Below are 21467 nucleotides of genomic sequence, written 5' to 3' on the forward strand. Positions count from 1 at the left end.
GTCATCAGCTCCGATTATTTGACTGCTGAGAGGAAGGATTTCCTAAAGCCGTCGCCGTCTCTCGCACGAGATTGCATCGCTCCATCTCCCCGGTGGCCGTTTTCTCAGAATGCACGCACTGCCATTGCGAGGTTGAACGGCAAATACATTAACGGCCCTCCCCCCCCTCCCCCCGCTCATCGCGGGTGTGTCCCACACGCGCACTTCTGGCTGCACTCTGAGAAATTGCGAGTGAGGCGTAGCTCTCCTCCGGCTGGGTACACTCTGTGAATGCGTCCCCTTGGGGAGGCGCTGGAGTGGAGGGGAGGCATGGGTGTTAAAGCGAAGAGGATTGGCGGGGGGGGTGACTGCACGGGGAAGGTGGGGTGGGTGGCGCGCGGTTGTCATCCCAGCCGACCGGTGGAGGCGCTGTCATAAAACGCCTCATCCTCCTCACTCCGTCTCCCACATCATCACCGCCGCGACAGGCAGCGGCAGAAGCGGCAGCGTCGCCCCCGTCTTCGACTGCAGGAGGGAGCCCCCCAAGTTTTCGTAGCGGCACAAGTCTTTTTTTTCATGCGGCTGGAATTGGCGACGCGACACGGAGGTGAGACTTCCTCGGCAGACCGTGCGCTGCGCGTGCCTTGCAATGAGGGTTATAATGCAAAGGGGCATCTGGGAGTTGCGTTCATATTTATTTCATGCATCCGGCATGAAGTGGGCATACGCTGCGGTTGCGTTGTATCGCGTCTCGCTGCATGTGACCAAATTAAAGGCGCCCGACCTTTGTCCGATCTCAAGCAGCTAAGCAGGTTTTGAGCCTGGTTCGTGCTCGGATGGGTGACCACAGGGGGTTGAAGCATTGGGGTTGTGGCCAGGAGATGGCAGTGCTGAGTGTGTCACCCACCACTCGTACGCACGGTGGGGTTTCTCCAGGCATTCGGATTTCCTTTCTACAAAGAAGCCAAACAATCATGAACGTAATTGGCCAAACTTCCGAATGTTAATAGTGATGCTCTTCTGAGAGCCTTGATACTCGGTGAGGCTTTCCTGGTTCAATTGCGTTATTATTGTCTATGTGCTGCGGTCCTTATTGTCTTAAAATACTTCTCACGTATGCACTATTACATGTTAACACTTATAATTGTATGCACAGTGTTATGTAACAATTTCCTTATGCAACTATTGAAGTAAAACGTAGCGGAAAGATGCAGTGAGGCTTGTAACGGATACATAAATTGCATCGTTATTCTGAATATTATTCAGTCAGTTAAAATGTTTCCTTGCTAAAACGTGAGCATGGAGCAGTGCTCATCCTCAGTGTCGGCCTCAATCCAGTTGTGGAAATTCCAAATGTGTTTGACAAGTTTTTATCTTAATAATGACTAACATCGAGTTATTAGTAATTTGGCCAGCATTAGTATGATTGACATGGCATTTGCGTGCCCGCATGTAACTACATGCATTGCGAATTAGTAACGGTAATAATGATGTTACGGCTCTGCGAGATGAAGGACTCCTCCTCACAGTCATGCCTTGTTATGCAATCGCAAGTGTGATGAGAGCCACTTGGACGTGAGAGATGGGCAGGTGAACCTTTGCTTGCCAAATCGCGATCGATGCTCGACCATCGCATATCTGCGGGGAGCGGAGGGTAAGCGTAGCGCTGTGGTAGGTGCTGTCTGTGTAATTTATATATATATTTTTTAAAACGTAATTGCAGACATTGCAATGATGGTGAGACTGAAAAGACTTATCATCGAAGCAATGGAAACATTGCCGGGTCCTTATTGGGCTCAGCCTTAAGAGCTGGCAAATACAGTCAGAGCCTCCTTTCCTGTCCCAAATCCTATTATTGTAATTTCTCTTCTTGAAAGCCACGTAGAATGGAAATAATAAATAATAAAATAATATTATTTCCATTCTACGTGGCTTTACCGAAAGAACCAAGAAGATGAATCCCTGCAGTCACGAAAGCTTTAAATCGAAATTGTAATTTCTATTTAAACTTATTTTTGTCATCGTGAAAATTCACTGAAGTAGTCATTTTTTTATATCATCTACACTTATATTTATCAGCATAGAATTCATAGAGAGTATAGTAATTACTTGAAAAAAATATTTACAGCTATTTGTGAATTTACTGCGGGATGAAGACCTCACCACGCTGTGTAGGTGGTGTTGGTTTGTTTGACCATACTTCACCAGGCGGCGCAGTGCGGGGTGGTAAAGTGGGGGGCAACACTAGTTCACATTATCGCTCGCCGCTGATATATGGCTGTGAATTGAACACAGGTCGCCGGGTTCATAGTGCACATGCTTGTTTGGGGAGGCCTTCCATCATGCTTATGATGACGATGATATGCACTTACGTTCGCGTTACAAAATCCGCACACGCAAATGCAGAGAACGTGTACAGTGGATGAGAATCTCAGAGGTAGCTTTGTAACAACCGCTTCTGCGGGACATTAATTTAGTAAACAATGGTTCCACAGCTCTCCGATCGACACTTTGTCCCACGACAAGATACACGGTAGCACGGTTGGAACAAAAATTGTGAATCGTTGTTTTCACAGTCCGCAGACACCGCCACAAACGAATCCTCCCCTTCGCCTGGAGTTTCAAGAAAGCGACTGCGGCAATGAGTCTCCGAGATTCTAGCGTCGCGTCGAGCTCCCTCCGGCGAACGATGAAATCCCACAAACGGCTCCACGCGTCCAGGGGAGCGAGGAGAAGGCCTTCTCTCCTCTCGTCGAGAGGCTGCTCGGCGAGGGTGACCCCTGACCCTGCACCGCCTTCTGCCAGCTCGCCAGTGTGCCCGCTGGCACGCGTCGACAAGTACGTGCTGCTGGAGGCCCCTTCGGAGGACAGGATGCTCCGGGCAGTGGACACGCACACGGGCGAGGAGTTGGTGTGCAAGGTGAGGCGAGACGCCCCCTCCTCAGCACTGATACAAGTGAATGCGTATGCGCTTTTGTGGTGGTGATGCTGTGAAGCTCTCCGATCGGTTTTCACATAGAATAGTAACCGTGCGTTGTTTGGCACGATATCCGTTTCGCTCAACGTGCTGGGAGTTGCTTCAGCAAACGAAAGTTCCTGAACTGCAAATTGTAGTTCTTCAAGAAGCTCCCTACTTCAAGAAAACAAACATAAGCCCAGCCTAGACGGCCGGAGGACACGACTGGGGAATCTTTTCTCTACCGAGGGCCGAATAGGTCTTTCAAATATCTTTGGGAGGCAACCGCATAAACATATACACACACTTTAGTCACTTCTGTCACTAAAGTTAGAAACACAGTGTCGCCAGGTCGTAAACGCTCCACTCCAGAACCCGATTTATGCGGCTAAGATGCTTGCAGTGACGGGTAAATATCGTTTGCGGGTTGTGTCGAAGTGTCTGCAGACCGTGTGAAATGAAAGTCACGGACAGTAGGCTCCCCCACCCCTGCCGTCGGATCATATTTAGTGCCCATTTTCAAGTGATCCCCTGGCAATAGCGCTCTCAATTGTTATTTGTCACATAATCCGTGTGTGTAAGCATTACTCATTATTTGTTGTCATTTAACCCGTGTGCGTGAGTGTCACGCCTCCCTCTTGGGCTTCATGATAGATCCGTAACCTTGGGTATACACCATAAAATCGTGCATTTTAAGTGCCAAACGCAGCTTTGTGCTCTGTGCAATCACCATGACAACCCAGTCCTTATAGGCCACGGTGCACTGGGGAAATTCTAAGCTAAGTTTAGGGATATCTGACCCGGAAATTATTACTTCCAACATATTTAATTTAAGCAACTACTGCAATGAGTGACAAAGTTGTAAGAAGCTCGTTGAAGAGTGTGTTTGACAAACAACGATTGTTTGAGAGAGAGTAACAAAAAACCTAGTGGAGTCATGTGACCTATTTGGAATCTCACTGGAAGCTGCTATCCCAGTTGTCCACTAGGGGTTGCAGTGTTCACATTGATCCAGATTTTGGTACCGAAGATTTTTTCTCAAAAGAAAATGGTGCCACAGCTATTGCCGGTGACAAATGCAGGTAGCTATTGCCCTACAGTTTGCCATTAAATTGCCCCCAACGTAATGTGACCTTAGTGCTTGGCCTGCACGTGCAGACAAGGGGATAATGCTCGAAATGTCCATAGATAGTACTGAGTGCTCATTGGGCCAAACCAATGCACGAGAACCATTACCACAGTGACACAAAGCACATGATCAATTTACAAGCACATTATTCCAGCATAAATGCGAGCCGGAATTGTAGCGCAAACACACACTGGCTATATAGGGAATTCTAAGATAGCAAGCTTCTTTTTTACAAATTAACACACGGAAATGTAGTCCATTAGTGAACTTTATTTTACCCAGGTGAGAACAATCTATGCAAAGATGGTGCGAATGGATGTTGTAATCTTTATCATGGCGTGTTGAGCCAACATGGCTGTTGCACAACTGTTTAAGGGCTCCGAGTAGGACATATACATTTGTGGATGTTTCCAAGTAGTCACGTGAAAATGATCACGGTTTACTACGGTTTCATTGTATCGTTACATTTTTTGGCAAGACTTAAGCAAATAACCAAAAGAATGTTTACAACAGGGGATGGATAATATATCGGGTTGTGATTGTCAGTTCGGCATTCCCAGAAAATAGGGTCAATAGGTCATTCAGAGCTGATAATAAACTGACCGAGCCAGTCCTGCCGAAATCCTCTGTTTGAAACGTGGCCTCTAACCTGAATTGAAAAAAAACAGTTATAATAAGTGTACCCATCTATGTCCATGGAGTTTGTTCATCTCAGTTTGGTCAACATTGTTCATTGCACCAGGAAGAAGTGCCGAAATACGGGTGTGCATTTAGATCGGTAAAGCCCAACTATGAGGTCCTTTCTCAGCAGAACAATAAATCAATGAGCCGTATTTGTAACGTGCAGCGAGCCCATTAATATGGAATTGTCTTTCTCAAAGGAGACCCGTGGTACAAGATATGAGCACAGAACAAACATCGGACACACGAAAAAAAAATCGATGCAGAAAACACATTCAGAGCAGAATAAGTGACAAGTACTCCCAGCAAAAAAATATATATCAGCAAAAGTAGCAAACGGTAATCAAAACTGACTCAATTCACAAGTCGCAATGTATACAGGGATCCACAGAGGAATCTAAAATGTTTTACGAATTATTCTGCGATGCGTGAGAACAACACACATTTCTGCACGAGCGAGGCTAAGTACCAGTCCACAGCGAAACACAACCCAGAGCATGTGGGCAGATATATTAATGACACCTAAGTGACATTTCGTTTTTGTTGCATATGCCCCTTGGCTGCCATCAGGTGCTGGAGCTGCAGACTTGGCAGGCTGTGCTGGCACCCTACTTCCACCTGCCGGTGCATGCATGCGTAGCGTGCCCGTCCGCGATCGTGCTGGGAGAGACGCGCGCGTACGCACTGTTCGAGAGAGCCGCGGGAGGCGACGCACGTGCCTACGTGCGCTCCCGAGGTCGGCTCAGCGAAGAGGAGTCGGCCCGGCTCTTCCGACAGATGGCCGAGGCGGTGGCCCACTGCCACAGCAACGGTCTGGTCCTGGGAGGCCTCAGCCTGCGGCGCTTTGTGTTCGCAGATGCGGAGAGGTAACGTACTTTGTATTGTTTATCGCGTTGTAAACGTTGCCTTTGTTTAAGCGGGGCTTCATTTTATCGTTGAGTATTTTCAAGAGAGCTGGTGCATAGATATTTTCCCGTTCACCAGCTCGGAGAGATCCAGATAAAATCAAGAATTGGGTCATTTCAGCAGTGGAATGATTAAAGGGCTGCACATCCACATGTACATTTTATCTCATATCAGCCTGACAAATTATATCAATTAAGCTTTCATCAGCAGGATGTACCATTATTAAAGACAACCATAATTCATCAGAACAGTTTGCAATTTACTTTTGATAGTATTTATTATATTATCAATCCACATATGGCTGCACAATCAACTTAATAATTTCACTTAAAAAAATCCACTTTCATCTAGTACCTACTCAACGAAAGCCTCTTGACGATAATATTTTGTCGGTTACCAAGTCACCCTCTTTGAATGAAGGTCACCCCCTGAATTCAACGTATGATTCAGGCAGTAGCTCATGCTCAACACAGAATGTACCCGTCAGTCGTGACTCAACATAATTATGGAATAATTTCTCTTTCCACCAGGACCCACGTAATGCTGGTCAGTCTGGAAGATGCTCACTCGGCTCCAAGTGACAACCGCTTTGCGAGCGACCTGCACACAGAGAAACGCGGCTCTGACTTTTGCACGAGCGCGGGGGGTCTTCCACAGGACGTCGGTCGCTTGGACCGGGCGGTGGACGTGTGGGGCCTCGGTGTGTCTCTGTATGCCATGCTGCTGGGACGCTACCCCTTCCAGGAAGGCGACGGGATGTGCTGGGGCCAGAATGGCGTGACCGGGGAGAGCCTGTCGCCAGAGGCTTGCTGCCTCCTGCGAGCCCTGCTGTGCTACGATCCGGCTCAGCGGCTGACGGCGCCGGAAATCCTCGAGCACCCGTGGTTCCGGACAGATTTCACTCGCGTCGAGTCAGCCGTTGCCGAAGAAGGCCCGTTCGGAGCGGTTGGCGGCGGAGGGCCCAAGGGATCAGCGTGCGATCAGACGGTGCCGGAAATGACTCTCGTCAGGGACTGCTACGACTTATAACCAGCATCACGGCTGGCTGTTTGAAGTGAACGTTGCGCGCTTCTGTTGAATGTTTTTGAATGTTGTAAAGACGGTTAGATTCCGATGCGAAAAATATGCGTTTTTCAAATTCATGTCGTGGTTTTCCCGGGGGAAGTTCCATTGTGGTTGTTAGCTCTTTGTCAAGGGTGATCTCCCAGAGGAGAGGGGGTACAAGGAGAGCAAAACAGAACATGTCAGCGGTTTAGCAGACCAGAATTGTAACGTGAAAAATGTCACGTAAGCAATTGAAACGGTGCAAACACATTTTCTATGGCAAAATGACCAAGTACATTTTTTTTTACGTGCATTATTCAAATAAAGTATAAGCATCCTATACTATATGCCACTGAACATGGACTCATCTGTTGATGGATTCACCCAAATGTGGAAACATTTACAGGTTTATGACCAACGTCGTGAGCTTATTAAAACACCAACATGATCCAACGAGAGCACCGTTCATGGTAATGGCTGTGCCGGGTGGTGGAGGAATACGACACATTTATACTTGCGCGATCTCACCCAAACACCTTCATTATGTTCATGATGAATGTTTATTATTCGTAAGAGAATAATGTAAAAGCCATTTGTCAAGTCACTGCTGGATGAAGGCTTCCTCATACAGGGTCGGCCGTGGGGGTTGTTTGACCCTACTTCACCACGCTGGTTGAGGTGAGGTGGTGAAGAAGGGGCGGTGCCCAGGACTGGTTCAGCTCGAACTCGGTGCTCATGTTTGCCGCCATGTCTGGGAATCGAACTCGGGCAGTAGGCTTGCCATTATACCACAGCTCTAACACTCAACGGACATTAGTACTGGTAGGAACCACCTGGTTCCAAAAGCCCACAGGGGATTATTGTGTCTGTCCGTCCGTCGTGCAACCAAAATGGGAGGGGTGGGGCTGGGTGGAGAGGGGAGGGTGGGGAGGGGCTGGGTGGGGGGTGGGAGGGGTGGATCTGGGTGAGGAGGGGCTGGTCACCCCGTGGTGCCCTTATAAAACTCAACTGTTTAACCTACTCACGCCGGCTTGTGCCCGCCCTCACAGTCGGCCATATTTCCAGAATACACCACGCCGCCGTTGACCCTGGCCATTGACCGAGCAACCCAACATTCCTACCAGCTCCCTCGGCAGGAATGTGTTATTTTTTTGCGCCATTATTTTGGAAGCATCGTTTTTTTACATTTCACATTTTTTTTATTTTTATGAGCAAGTACTCTTCACACAAAACAACTGCGTTTACAAATTCGAATTGGTCTGTGTTGGTCTGAACTCACCCAGTCAGGACGAATTGTATATGTTTTATGTTTTCTTCAGGAGAGCCACACCATACAAACACGAAGGCTTATCCACACACGTTTGATGATTTTCAAACAACTTCTGCTAGAGGCAGCAACTAATTTATCATGAGCAACTGTGGCACCGTAGTATGGGAATGACGTAGAGTAACAGATCCATCGGTCTAATGAAAACAGAGTTTGCTGAAGAGTTATATTCATAAAAAATGTTCAGTCTACATTGTACACATCCTTGGGCCATCATGTGACCTTTATTCGTGATCTTATTGGAAGCTGTCATCCCGGTTACCCAATAGGGGGGCAGCGATCGCATTTGTCCAGATTTGAGCAATTAAAATAATTGGATGAATACTGATATTCTGGCAAATTGCCCGATGATGCTGGATACCAGCGAAACGGCGTACTTAAAAATGTTGTGGATTCACTCTTCAACACACCGGTGGGCTAAAGTAGTGAACTATTTGTCTTTTGTGAACCTGACAAATTTTTTTACTGATTGGCCGTGTCGGGTGGTGGAGCGATGCGACACATTTATAAATAACGCGATCTAACCCAAAACCCTTTATTATGACTGATATTAACTTTTTAAGGAAACTGTAAATAAATTTACATTATATAAAAAAAACGTTGTGATAACTATTGCCAGTGATGATTACCTTAACATTTCCCTGAGTTCTTGTGGTCTTAAGATATATAAATATGCTGAAACTGTTCGAACCCAATAGATGGCGTTTCAGAATGTTCCCCAGTGTAAATGCTCATACTGGTATCTGTTTTCAGGCCCACCCAGATGGACGGAAGGGGTGGGGACAAAAGGGGCAGCTTTGTCCTGGGCATCACACAAAAGAGGACCCCCAGAATAGACTTTTTTTTGTGTCGCTAGCGAAGAAGGGGCCCCACATGGCATTCTGCCCTGGGGCTCCAGGAACCTCCGGGTGGCCCTATAACTTATCTGCACAGTGGGGTGAATTTCGTGGAAAAGCAGTCGCAGGCTGCTCTGTTTTTGTTGTAGACTTCGGTGTGTTTGGTTTGTGGCCAGTACCGTCCATGCATTAGCATGCGTTGGGGAGGCTATTGATCATTTTAACAGCATCGTATTTGTTTCAATTCCTTCACACACATGTCATGTGCCAGCTGGGTTGTCTTAGAAAGCACACTCGTCACGCAAATTATTAGGTCTGTAACGTGAGTCGATTTGCCAAGTAATATCGATTAAGCTCAAAATACCATTTTGTTTGTTTTTGATTGCTACATGTTGCATAACAGTGACCAAATGACACGGAATGCACCTCATCTTGCTAGATCTCGCCGAATAAGCGGCCATGAGGCTGGATAACAATGGCAGAATCATTATTTGTTTTTTGGTAGGGCAACCTTCGCACCGGGGTGTGTCGAAGCGCTTTACACGCGACATGTCACCCACGTCACAATCTCAACACATGTGTAAGGGCACCCTCATTGGCAACCGACTTTGTGCGACGCAAGGTGACTCCTCAGCACTTGGCCTGCGAGCAATTCGTCTGCCATGTGTGATCACAATTGAGTAATTGAAGATACGTTTTCGAATTTGGCTAAATTTGGACCGCGACGCCGGGACACACAAGTGGCATACTGGTTTTGAATGACATCACGTGATGAATTAACGTCCACAGTGAATCTGATGGTGCATATTTCACGGTTAACCCTTTCCCGTTCCGATTGCGTACGTGCACATACGTGTACGTCGACGTACGTGTACATAATGAAAACTAAAAAAAATAACTTTACCGGTACAAAGGCTCCCACAAGGCCATGCGGGAGGGCGTGTGGCACAGTTGGCGCCAGCTATCATAGAGTGCGGTGGTCGTGTCGCTACAGCTCTCTGCGGTGAGTACAATGTCTTTATAAGCAACGGCGCTGTGCCTCTCTCAATAAAATTAACGCATCAACCGGATTGTAAACACGACCCTCTATAACAAGCGGCGAACACGCTACCGCCGGGCCACATCACCCGGTTGTCAGAGGGCTTGCGAGGAGACGTCATCGGCAGCAGAGGGCAGTGCAGCAAGGTTTCGGTACTGTACAGGTAACCCTCGATTTACGAACGTTTTGGTTCACGAAATTTGGCGTTAACGCAATTGACATATTATGGTCACTTTTCGATCAACGACATCGATTTTCCACGTCAATGAAATTTCACACCGCACGCGACATCAGATCAAACAACATACGCCCGATCTTGATTTGAAGTTTACGTGACTGCAGGAATCCATACTCTTTGGTTCTTTCGGTAAAGTCACGTAGGTAGAAAAATAAAATAAATCGCCCGGGAACATGTGGCAACCCTTCGCGACAGGGTGACGGTGTATCCCTGCAGTGCAGCAGTGGCACCACAACGTCACCTTTCCAGTCATCCCAACATGCACATCATTGAGGCCGTCCATAAATGACGTCACGCACCTAGGAGGGGGGGGGGGTTGAGAAATGTGACGTCACATCAAAAAATTAAATGGACTTTTTAATAAATGGTTTCTCCTACAACATCAGAGTGCAGCGCCACATTAAATACGCACTACAATGACAATAGTTTAAAGTGATTTCAAGGATGTTTTATATTTCTTGGGGGGGGGGGGGGGGGAGAGCTTTGTGACGTCATATTTGAGGGGGGGTCTGACTTTTGGTGACGCCCTGTGACGAAGGAGGGAGGGGGGGTCAAAAATCGTCCAAAATCGCGTGACGTCATTTATGGACGACCCCTTTCGGTGAGTTAACTGAAAAGGTAAATAATTATTCTTTTTAAAAATGCATGATTATTCAATTGTTTTATGGTTCATGTTATTTATTGTTATTATTTTTGCTTTGCGCAAAGTGACATGTGTACTTTTTTAGGTTAGAAGTTGAGTTGGAATGACTGTCCGAAACCCATCCCTACATTTTTGCATTACGTTAATGGGAAAAGCCATTCCGATGTGCCGAATTTCGATTATACGCGTGTGGTTTTTTTTAACGACGCATCCCTTTTCGCAAAATCTAGGGATACTTGTACACCTGTTGCAGTGTGCGTATGATTCCTTGTCCATGCTGCCCACCTTCAGCAACCCGCACTGATCAACGCGGTGTGTATACCGTGTAGTCAATGACCCCCATCACCGCACAGTGGTGCCGAGGCCTTCGTACAGCAGTGGATGACAAAAGCCCCGCACACGTTCGTACGTGTACAGTACTGCACCTCATGTACACAGTATATGTCATGGGTCAACTTGACTCCCGCAGCCGGTAGCAGCCACTGCATTCACCACAATATAAATTAAAAAAATTATGAGATTATAACAATTTCCTGAAAGTAAGACGCGGCCAAAAGCTGTTCTCGGGGTCAATGAAGTTTATTAATATGGTCACACACACACACACCTACCGGGTTATAAGATGCTCCGCCGACCTTTGCTGTAAAAAAACAGCGTGGGGGGGGGGGTCTTATATAAACTGAAGAATACGGTCATTAAAAATAATAACCTTGACTAAAATTGTGGCTCTGAGTCACGATAGTGCATCGACTCGCCAGGGGGTGAATTGTTACACACTTGCTACAAAATTGCACTGTTTGTTGCATTAGTTGCAGTGATGCATTTGCTGTACATTCCATTTGATGTGAATAATAAAAGCTGTAACACCCGGGGTCGGCTTCACCCAGGCGGCTGTGTGTTTATCAGCAATAAAATTCCCTTTACGTGCCAGAAAATAACTTTGCCCACCTTGAACGATGATTTAGGGCCTCGGGATACAATTTGACGAAACAGCAGTGCCGGTGCCTTCCAGCTGCTTTGCAAGAACGCTAAGATGCGCAAACAAGAACAGCAACAACAACGCGGCCACACTTGATAGGCGATGCACACACATTTCTAAAAGTTATGAAAATGTCACGCGTGAACTGCACACCGCTACCATGTAAGCAGGAAATTAAAGAGGCTCAAAATAAAGTGAAAATACTCCGAGAGCTGTTTCATAAGCAGTCAGACCTACTGGGAGTTCCAGGCGTAATAAATACAATATACAACAAAGTGCATTTCCAAAAAACGTTGACGGCATACACGTGTGCTGAACTTCTTTCGCACCGTACGTAGCCAACCGTGCTAATCGGAGGTGCGAAAGGCAGTCACCCTCGTGATGTTGCCATTGGGTGTGCAGGCAGTGCGACTGCGCCGGACCGGCGCTAGGCCACGAACGAGGAGAAGGGGGGTGGGGGGGGGAATTGATTTAATTCCTTGTACCAAAGCCTATGTCTACCAAGCTAGGGCACGCACTATCTAAGCACCCTTAAATCTCGCGGTGTGACTGCAGAAATATTGACCGAACTGTTACTGCTATTGAACGTCTCCAGATTGCTCGTTCATCAATCTTGCAAAGCACAATTTCAGTGAAGAGTGAAGTGACACCTCGTTCGCATTTCGTTTACATTTTTTTCACGTCGCATTTTACCCCCCCTCCCCACTGCCCCAAAAAAGCCATGTTTTTTTGTTTTCATCCGTGGAGTAATATCTTGAATTTCACGTTGTACTCCAAAGACGCTGAGCGAACTTAATCGGAAAATTCCATCCGCTGTTGGAGAGCCCACTGAGGAGGATATTGCTTAGCACCGCCACCTGATGAGGAGCGAAATACCCTCAGGACCTAAGCCACCAATCGCGCCTTCTAAATGACAAAGCTGTGTGTGTGGGGTAGTTTGTGTGGGGGAGCGGTGGTGAAGTGGCTAGCGCGCTGCGCTACAAACCCGCTGACCCGAGCTCGACTAACCGCTCGCAGCCAACACTAGTGGCGATTATCTAAACCGGTCCTGGGCCTCGTCTAGGTCGATTCAGCCTCAAATGAGTACCTGGTGCGATTGGTAAACATCGCTACTAGGGAGATAAAGATGGCCAGGCGTGGTGCTGGCCACTCACACCCTCGTGTGCCGTGCCGGTTTTCATAGATGCTCTCTAACAGCACTTGCCCCAACAGCCTGTTAAAGGATATATAGGGGATATTTGTATTTTGTGTGATAGGTTGAATGGTGAAGCGGTGGCCCAGCAATTAACACGCTTCCCAACATATCAGTGGCGAATGATATAAAAACTGGCACTACCCTCTGCTCTTTCAGCAACTCGCACTCAACAGTGTGGTGAAGTATTGTAAAACAATACAACACCCACGTGATCAATCGAGATGGCGAGGGGGAAACCTTCATCCATTGGTGGGCGGTTTGAGAATATCTCGTGTTATTTTTGTACCGTAATAGGCTCACGAGCAAAGCAGGATGACTTAGGCGCTGGTATGCTGTGATGAAACATTGCCCTCATTGTTAACAGAATTAGATTTCCAAAGGCGATATTCCCGCATCAAGGAAGAAAATCCTGTGCGGGGGGGGGGGGCTGCTTAGGGTGGAACAATGAGACGCAGTGTGGTGCAGGAGAGCCGCATGACAACGCAGATGCATCGCTCGAGATCGGCGGTTCTCAAAGCGTCTTCCAGATGGTCCGCGGGGCTTTAATGTAAGTTTAGATTGATGCGGACATAATAATAATCCCTTTTGGTTGGGACATTAATATTGTTACTCGAGGTATTTAATAGAAAAAAAAAGTTAGCTAAACTACCCCGGTTAATACTCTTTGGGTCTTTCGATAAAGTCACGTAGGTGAAAAAAGAAATTTAATTAAATAAATTAAATCACGACGTGTGGTTGTCCCGCCTGATGACGGAAGCTTGTGTTGCTTCCGAAACGTCGTGATTTAATTTAATTTAGTTATTTATATTTTTTATTTATATTTTTACATATTTTTTTTCACCTACGTAACTTTGCCGAAAGAACCAAAGCAGTCACGAAAACTTCAAATCTAGAATAAACTACCCTGGTTAAACTACCCTAACTCTAAGATTGAAATTCCCCCTCCCCCCCAAATAAACCTCATAGCTGCGAAAAAAAACAGTTCCAGTAAAATTACTCATTTTGTATTTAGAGAGAAGCGAATGCGTTCTGCCACCAGGGGTGGGGTGCTGGGTGAGCGGTCCGCGGGCCAAATAAAAAAAAGTTTGAGAAACACCGCTCGAGATGGTCGGACAAGCCGGGCCAGAGATGGCTGTAAGGCGAGCGTCGTGAAGGGTAAAACAGGGGTGTGCATAGCGTGCGGGGAAGTGAGGATGGGAAGTTGCAAACACGTGTCCGTTCACATCCCTTTCGGTCAATCAATTCCCTGCTGCACGAGGACCTCCACACGCTGCGCGGGTCGTGGGGGATATTAAAACCACGCATCTCCACGCTGGTCAGTGCGGGCTCGTGAAGACGGGGAGCACAGACGCTGGAGCATCGTGCAGTACAACGGATTTTGATGCACTGGTTGGTTGGTTCCCTGGTGGCAGTGTAGCCCCGCTACTGCCTATGACGGGCCCGTTTGTGCTTGGTGGTCACCCATCCAAGCGCTATCCAGGCACAAACCCTGCTTAGCTTCCAAGTATCTTACGGGATCGGGCGCATTCTGAGTGATTGGTTTGTTTATAGTAAACGTTGCTGTTCACGTGAACTCACGTTTGTTTATACTGTATTTACGTTGGGATTTTTCAGCACGGAACTTGTTTACTCATAAATGTTCCACCTCGATAGTACAGTCCTGTTGCACGTAAGAGCAGTTCTCCCTTTTGTCCCAATTGGCTCGATTTTACTCTTAAAATATCGCTGATGAATTCACTGCGGTACAGACCAATCCATTGCAGTATACAACGAGTGGAGACAATTGGAAAGGGGAATGCATTCATAACAAAGAGACAAAAGGTCGCCCTTTAGACTAAGCCAGTGAAAGATATTTATAAGAAGGCAGCCGAACAGACATCCCATTTAAACGTAAACAAAGTTAAAGGCGCAATCCCTGCAATTACCTTCCCATGCCACTTTTGACGAAAGAGTCTCAAGTAGAGAGTCCCCTTCGATGGTATTTGGCCTACTCTTCCTGCACGCTGGCCAGACGTCTCGGGAGAGATGGGAGAGCCCGCATTTTACGCGACCTGCATAGCAACTAGCGGCGGAGTGCCAATTGCATTGCTGGGTAGACAACGTCACGGGGATATTTAAGTAACGTGCCATTGTTTCAACTGCTGCGCCGGGAGTTAGAACCGGCGCCCTCTGGATTGCAAGTCCCCCACGCTAACCGTCACACCACGGCAGCATGCACACCTCCCCATATGCCGGTATTATATTAAGAATAAATAGCTGGCTCTAGGGCTGTGGTTCTCAAAGTCTGCTCCCCGGACCGGCAGTCGTCCGGGATGGTCCTCCAGGTTGTCCGCGGACTGATGGAAATGCAGGTTGATCGGGACAACAATTGCGTTTTTTCGGACATTAATGTTTTTAATTATGATGTTTATATTTTAAAAAAATCACTTAGGCAAACTACCCTGATTAAACTAGCCTAACCCTAAGATCTAAATGCCCCCCCTGGGTGGTCCGCCGAAAATCCTTGCATCGGTTGAGTGGTACGCAGTTTGAGAAAACACTGCTCTACTGCTCTGGAGGGAAATCATAATAGTCAGGGTATAATCACTTCCTACCTGCCATGACACCCAGATCAGAAACATTGCCTATCGACAGTCAATTTCACGAAGAAGCATCCTTGCACTGAGAGAAAAAGGGGACATGTGCATCAGAAAACGTTTGAGATATCATGTTGACTGATGAGACAGAGTAAGGGGGCATGGGGAGGTCACGTGACTTGCATGGTGGTCGAAATTTACGATGGAGTGACGGCCAAAGTAGGGAACACGCCCGAGAAGACGTCCACCTCAAAGATGGAGCGATGACATCAGCATCCACGCAGCATCTAAGTGGACTGCCGAATTGGATGACCATCGAATGTTGACATCTTGGGCGAGGGCTTCATCCAGCGGTAGATCGATCATAGCTGGCGATGACCACGATTACGGCAATACAGTAAACAACCGCACAGGTTTACATATCGGCACAGGAATGTGTGGGAGCCATTGGCGCCAACAGGAACACAATGCTATTCATTGAGCTGGCAGATTAGCGTTGCCCTCAAACACCCCAGTCCACAGCCTGGCAACGGGCGACTGCGAAGAACGCGGCCCTGGATGTCCGGCCAACGTGGGCCACTGCCAACATTTCCGTGTCAGCAAGGACCCAAAAATAAAATGCTCAAATTTTTGCGCGGGATAGCAAGGAAAGGGGTTTCGTTTTCAAAACTGTACCCACGCTAGAGATACTCATTTTAATTAGATACTGTACTCGTGATTGATATTCCCAGGAAATGGTTTAATTTCTCTCTAGGCATTTTGTCCCGTTCGGCGATAGACTGGAGAAGTGACGTGACTCATACCCTCCACAGCCACAGGCACTTGCCGCGATCTCTACGCAACGTCGTCGCCGTCCGTCGCGGCCACGCGATGCAACGGGTCCGTCCAGCACCAGCAACACCACCACGCGAGCCGATCTTACCGCTCCATCTCCACGGTGGACGTGTTTCGGTTGCGTCCTCCCACCACCACCCCACCCACCCACCACCCCACTGTGGCTGCCACTGTCGATCATTGGTGGCCATCGTCCCTCCCAGCGATGTGTTCTGCCCAAGGCCACGTATTTTTCTTTACAGAATATGTTTGTGAACTGCGTACCTGAGCGCGAGTTTGTATGTATGTATGCATGCAAACTTTGTATACATCAATGGGCAAATACGATGAACTAACATGAGGTCTTGATACAACAAACCAGAATTGCCATTGAAAGGTTATATGACAGAAATTGCTCCATTTTTTAGCACGACATGAAAAAAGTAACAAACCTTATCATGTCTAATGGCGTTAAGGTCGAAGAAGGCATGAAGGTCACGTACCTGTGTGTTGTACAAAGTGTTTACACGCAGTACGGCCTGGTGCGACACAAATCCTCCATATAGCCTTAGCAGACTTCTGGGGCAAGTGCTGTTAGCGGTCACCTATGAAGCCCGGCACGACTTTATCTCCCCAGTGGAGATGTTTGAACATCGCAACAGTACTCATTTGAGGCTGAGTCTACCTAGGGGAGACCCAGGACAGGTGCATATACTCGTCACCGATTTCAGCCGTGAGCGAGAATCGAACTCGGCTCGGCGGGTTCGTCGCGCAGAATGCGAACCACTGCGACACCCTTCTCCACACACACACACTGTGTGTGCATGGTGGGCAGGCAGGTTGGAGTTGGGTTTGCGTTAATTATCGGGGTTCCTTTACGGCTAGAGATGATCTCTGACCCCCCCACCCCCCCGTTGGTGTGCGAACGCAAGTGGCGACACGGGAGGCAGCGATATTGCGAGCTATACATTACAACGAGTCGTATGCAACGAGGAAGCGCAGCTTTTAGTTGTTTGCGGGGAGGAAAAAGAATGAGTAAACAAACTCGAAACACGAGTACCAAAGCATTGTTTTAGCATACGCTGCAAGTGCTTCTTCCGTCTTGCAATGACACATACGTTTCGTTTCAAATAGTTATCACATTACACGCAGTGCCGGATTTATCCTAGTAGCACAAGTAGCTGCATATGCTACGGGCCCCGCACTTTCAAGGGCTCCCCGCGCTAAATGCTTTCAAGTTATCAATTCCGGTTCAGTGATTCTGCCCTTGCTCTATTACTGGAGTACTATACCGCCTTCAACTTTAATGAACGACTGGGTGTTTAAGGTTAGCGACTTATCGTATTATCTGACTGCATAGCGAATTAAAAAATACGATTACTTTACTATGAAAGTAAAAAAATGTCGTGTTTTAATATTTATGTTTTTTTTCATATTTAGGGCCCCTTTATAACATATGCTACAGGCCCCGCACTAGCTTAACCCGGCACTGATTACAAGCAAATGAATTAGCATTCCCTGACCACGTGCACGGTGTGGTTTTTTTCAGTCAACGTGGAATGGAGGAGGGTGGGGATGAAAGCAAATGGGGGGGGGGGGGGATTAGGAGGATGCTATGGGAGGGACGGTGCGACGGGTTCTCCTGTGCACCGTGTACATCGAGAAAGTAGACTGCCTCCACGAGGGGCTATTATGTGTGGCTTGTTCCTGGCACAATTCAGGTCACGGTTGGGAAGGGGGTGGGGGGGAGGGTAGCGGTAGTGGGGGGGGCCGTGTCTCTTGATAGTCTGTTATTTCGTTCCCGATTTTAAAGCGGAGGTGGCTGTAAATGCGCCTTATGATGTGTGATGCGTACAAGTGGCAATCGTTGTGAGGAATACGCAACCAGGGGACGTCCACCGTGGAGACGCGAGCGATGACATCGGCTCGTGTGCTCCGATTGCTGCGTCGTTTGGTGCGTGGGGGAGGCAGCGAATGGACCATGGTTGCTGATGATGATGATGATGACGACGACGATTCACATGTGGAGGTCTGTCTCAATTGCTGTAATAAATCCCCCGCAATAAGCATATCCTTCTGCATTTATTAGCCTCTCATTTTCTAAGATAGCATTAAATGAGTTAAATATATGCTGCGCGAACAATAGCTAATAATGCACAATTAGCGCCTTTCGGGCGAATTGCTTCGTCCTGAAAACGACAGGTCATAACTTAGCGCCGACTCGTAATAAAGTCTGCAAACGCTTTTCTACGAGGACAAATCGGTTTCATATAAAATCCCATTATCGAGTAGAAACCCTCTGTGTTGACACGATCCGCATTAACACCGGGTGTGTGATTATTTTGACGGAAAACATTTCAACATCGTGTGAAAACACACGACTCAAAGCATTGTAATTACCTGCCGACATTCAACTGTGCGCGTGGAGTTTGCTGCGTCAAGAACAAGACAGACCTTGCACATGCGCCGTTAAATGAACATTCATCAATCCTTGCATACCCTGTGGGGAGGACAACATCTAAATGTGTGCTGTTTTTCGACGAGAAAAAAAATCGTTCCTGAAACAAAATAATTCAAAATAAAAGTTTCACTTGTACAAATACACATTTCCCATCAATGCCTTGCCCTCATCATCGGCCCCAGGAGGCGCGTTAAGAATCGGGGTTACGACGCCGATGGGTGCAATTGAACGAAGCCCTCAGACTGTTGAGTACACGTGGCCGGGATTTAACTTGCTTCCGCTGGATGCAAATTAACCCTCACGTCGTTAACAGTTCCCCCGCCTCTTCCTTTCGTGCCGTGACATATTCCCGCAACGACAGAAAAACACAGACACACAAGAGGAAAACGGTAGTATGCACGATGCACAATTCCCACGGGGTGCAGGTGCTTTAGGTGGATTGTCGCATCACAGGATCGTTTTAATCTATCAGCGAGTTTGTTTTCTATATTTCTATCTCGGCATGAGAGCACTCTGCAACAGCTTGGGGAGGCCTTCATCCAGCAGTGGGTGATGATTCTCAACCCACTTACCTTAACAGGATTCAAGCCTACTCTTGAAATGTTCGAAGACAGCAGCCAAAAAGTAAAAACAGAAAAAACCCATTTTCAATAGCCATAGTTGAAGGTACCCGACTTTCGGCCAAGGCAACGTTATATTCTTCTCAAATTAGCATTGTTTACAGCCTTGAGCCGATCGTGGAAATTCCACATTCCTATGGTGGGAGTTTCTCCAAAGGACAACGAATGTTAACTTTCCCCGTAAAGTGCAACCAATTTTATCGACCCCCAGACGGATGATGGGCTGAGTCCCAACCAGGATTCGAACTCAGAATCTTCCGACAGTGAGCCGCTCGCCCTGCCGCCGGTGGAGCCTCCCGGCCTCTGTTGATACGTGGCAAATATATAGAATTTAATGGTATATGTCAAACCCTTTAGGATTTGCAACCTCCACATTCCCCCCAAAAGGCTTGAGCAATATTATTCTGGCTTACGCCTTCGCGGCCCAAGACACGCATGCCAGTGATACGTGTGCGTGGCTCCACGTGTAATACACTTTGCGTGCTCATTTAGCAAAAGGCATCATTAGTGGGCCAATTGGGATGGGAGGGTCACGGGGTGCAAATTCGCGGGGGAGTGGGGGGGGGTCCAGGAGGAAGCTAAAACGCAACAACAAAACTAAAATCAATATAAATGCGGCGCACATTTTAATAAACCTAAGAGCCCCAAAGAGGCGTAACAACAAACCACTTTTCCGTTTTGTAGTCCCACGAGGCTGGCTTCAATAACTCTCTTTGTTACACCAATAACTCCAGCGCACTGCGCGGCTGTTATTTGTGGTGGGCTGAAACACCCGGCGCACGCGGTGATTCTGCGGCCGGCGGCCGCCGTGTCTTGAAGCTGCAATCCGCATGAAGAAATCGCTACGGGACTGACAACCGGGCAGCTGTTGCCAACGGATTCACCGACATCACTCGGCCGTTCGCCAAGCGCGTTGTTTTTGCCGTCAGTCTATCGCTCTGAGGCTTAGGGAGACCATCACTCAGCTGCCATTCCGAAGATCATCATCATCATCAGCCATGCCTATTCACTTGTGATTAGATGCTTACCCAATGTATTGCTATTTCTCACAGTCTCACAGTGCACCGACCACAGAATTCCTGCATACAAGATGATTGCATCGCTCCATCTGCGTGGTGTCTGTTCCCTCGGGCGGGTTCTCCCACTTCGCTGCCACTCCGTCATTAGAATCGGCAATTGGCCATCGTCCCAACACGAGACGTATCCTACCTAAGCCTATTTATGTGTATGAACAATTACTATGATGTCTTCGATGCACCCATTCACACGTTCTTCTTGAGGCACGTGGGGTGTGATTGATCACGAGCAACACGTTCGAGCAACAAACCGCGTGACAAGAGACGGAGTCTACACCATGGGAACCTCATTTGCCAGTAAGTTTTGTTGCCAGATAGAAGGGTAAAAAAACAATTATCATATTTTTACTGGCAAATGAGGTTCCCATAGTGTCGATGCTTGCCCCGAGCGCTCATACTCTGATGGTGCATTGTTTTTGAGTTGTGCGCCTTTTGGCGTCATCTGGTCCAACCCATGTGAGACTAGGCTCTAAGGAAAGCTGTCTCGGGTGTGGATCAATCAACTTCAAGGACAGTGCACATTATCAGAGTTATGTTCTTTTGTTTGTATTATGACTGCAGGCATTGCGGTCTATGCAAACATGACTCCTTGTAAAAAGGTGTCAGTTTTGTTGCCAGATAGAAGGGTAAAAAAACAATTATCAAGAGACGGAGTCATTTCGCTGAAACGATTGCCACCCTCAGCCACGCGATCATTCCACAAGGATGTGACGTCACAGGAGGTTACATCACAGAGAATTATACCTGTTGTGACGTCGCCTTTCTCTGCTTATCGAGAAGCTCCAAGCGTTGATGGTTGCAGCGAATGTCTGTTTTGCACGAGTGGCAGAGTAGATGTAATCGTTCTGAACGTATCGCCAGGGCTCCATTTCAGCTGCGTGTGTCTGGGTCGACGACACAGAGAATGTTTCTGCACCCAGCGCACCACATTCAGTATACCACTGCTCTCTCTCTTTGACCGTGGCTTGC

At 47.6% G+C, this 21467-nt stretch overlaps 1 protein-coding gene across 1 annotated transcript; it reads left to right on the plus strand.

Annotated features, from left to right (window-relative positions):
* The first annotated feature begins 335 nt into the window (after positions 1-335).
* Positions 336-7040, plus strand: LOC144932540 (tribbles homolog 2-like). The gene is made up of 4 exons (XM_078856724.1): positions 336-586; positions 2556-2899; positions 5316-5611; positions 6182-7040. The coding sequence occupies exons 1-4, from the start codon at positions 556-558 to the stop codon at positions 6678-6680; spliced, it is 1170 nt and encodes a 389-aa protein (XP_078712850.1). The 5' UTR covers positions 336-555; the 3' UTR covers positions 6681-7040.
* The last annotated feature ends 14427 nt before the right edge of the window (positions 7041-21467 follow it).

Source organism: Lampetra fluviatilis, chromosome 5 (assembly GCF_964198595.1).
Source record: "Lampetra fluviatilis chromosome 5, kcLamFluv1.1, whole genome shotgun sequence".
NCBI lineage: Eukaryota > Metazoa > Chordata > Hyperoartia > Petromyzontiformes > Petromyzontidae > Lampetra > Lampetra fluviatilis.

Bases quoted from the DNA above. Each gene is read 5' to 3' on its own strand.
- LOC144932540 (XM_078856724.1), top strand. From the start codon at position 556: ATGCGGCTGGAATTGGCGACGCGACACGGAG. The intron at 587-2,555 runs GTGAGACTTCCT...TTGTTTTCACAG, and splicing joins ATTGGCGACGCGACACGGAG to TCCGCAGACACCGCCACAAA. The intron at 5,612-6,181 runs GTAACGTACTTT...TCTTTCCACCAG, and splicing joins GTGTTCGCAGATGCGGAGAG to GACCCACGTAATGCTGGTCA.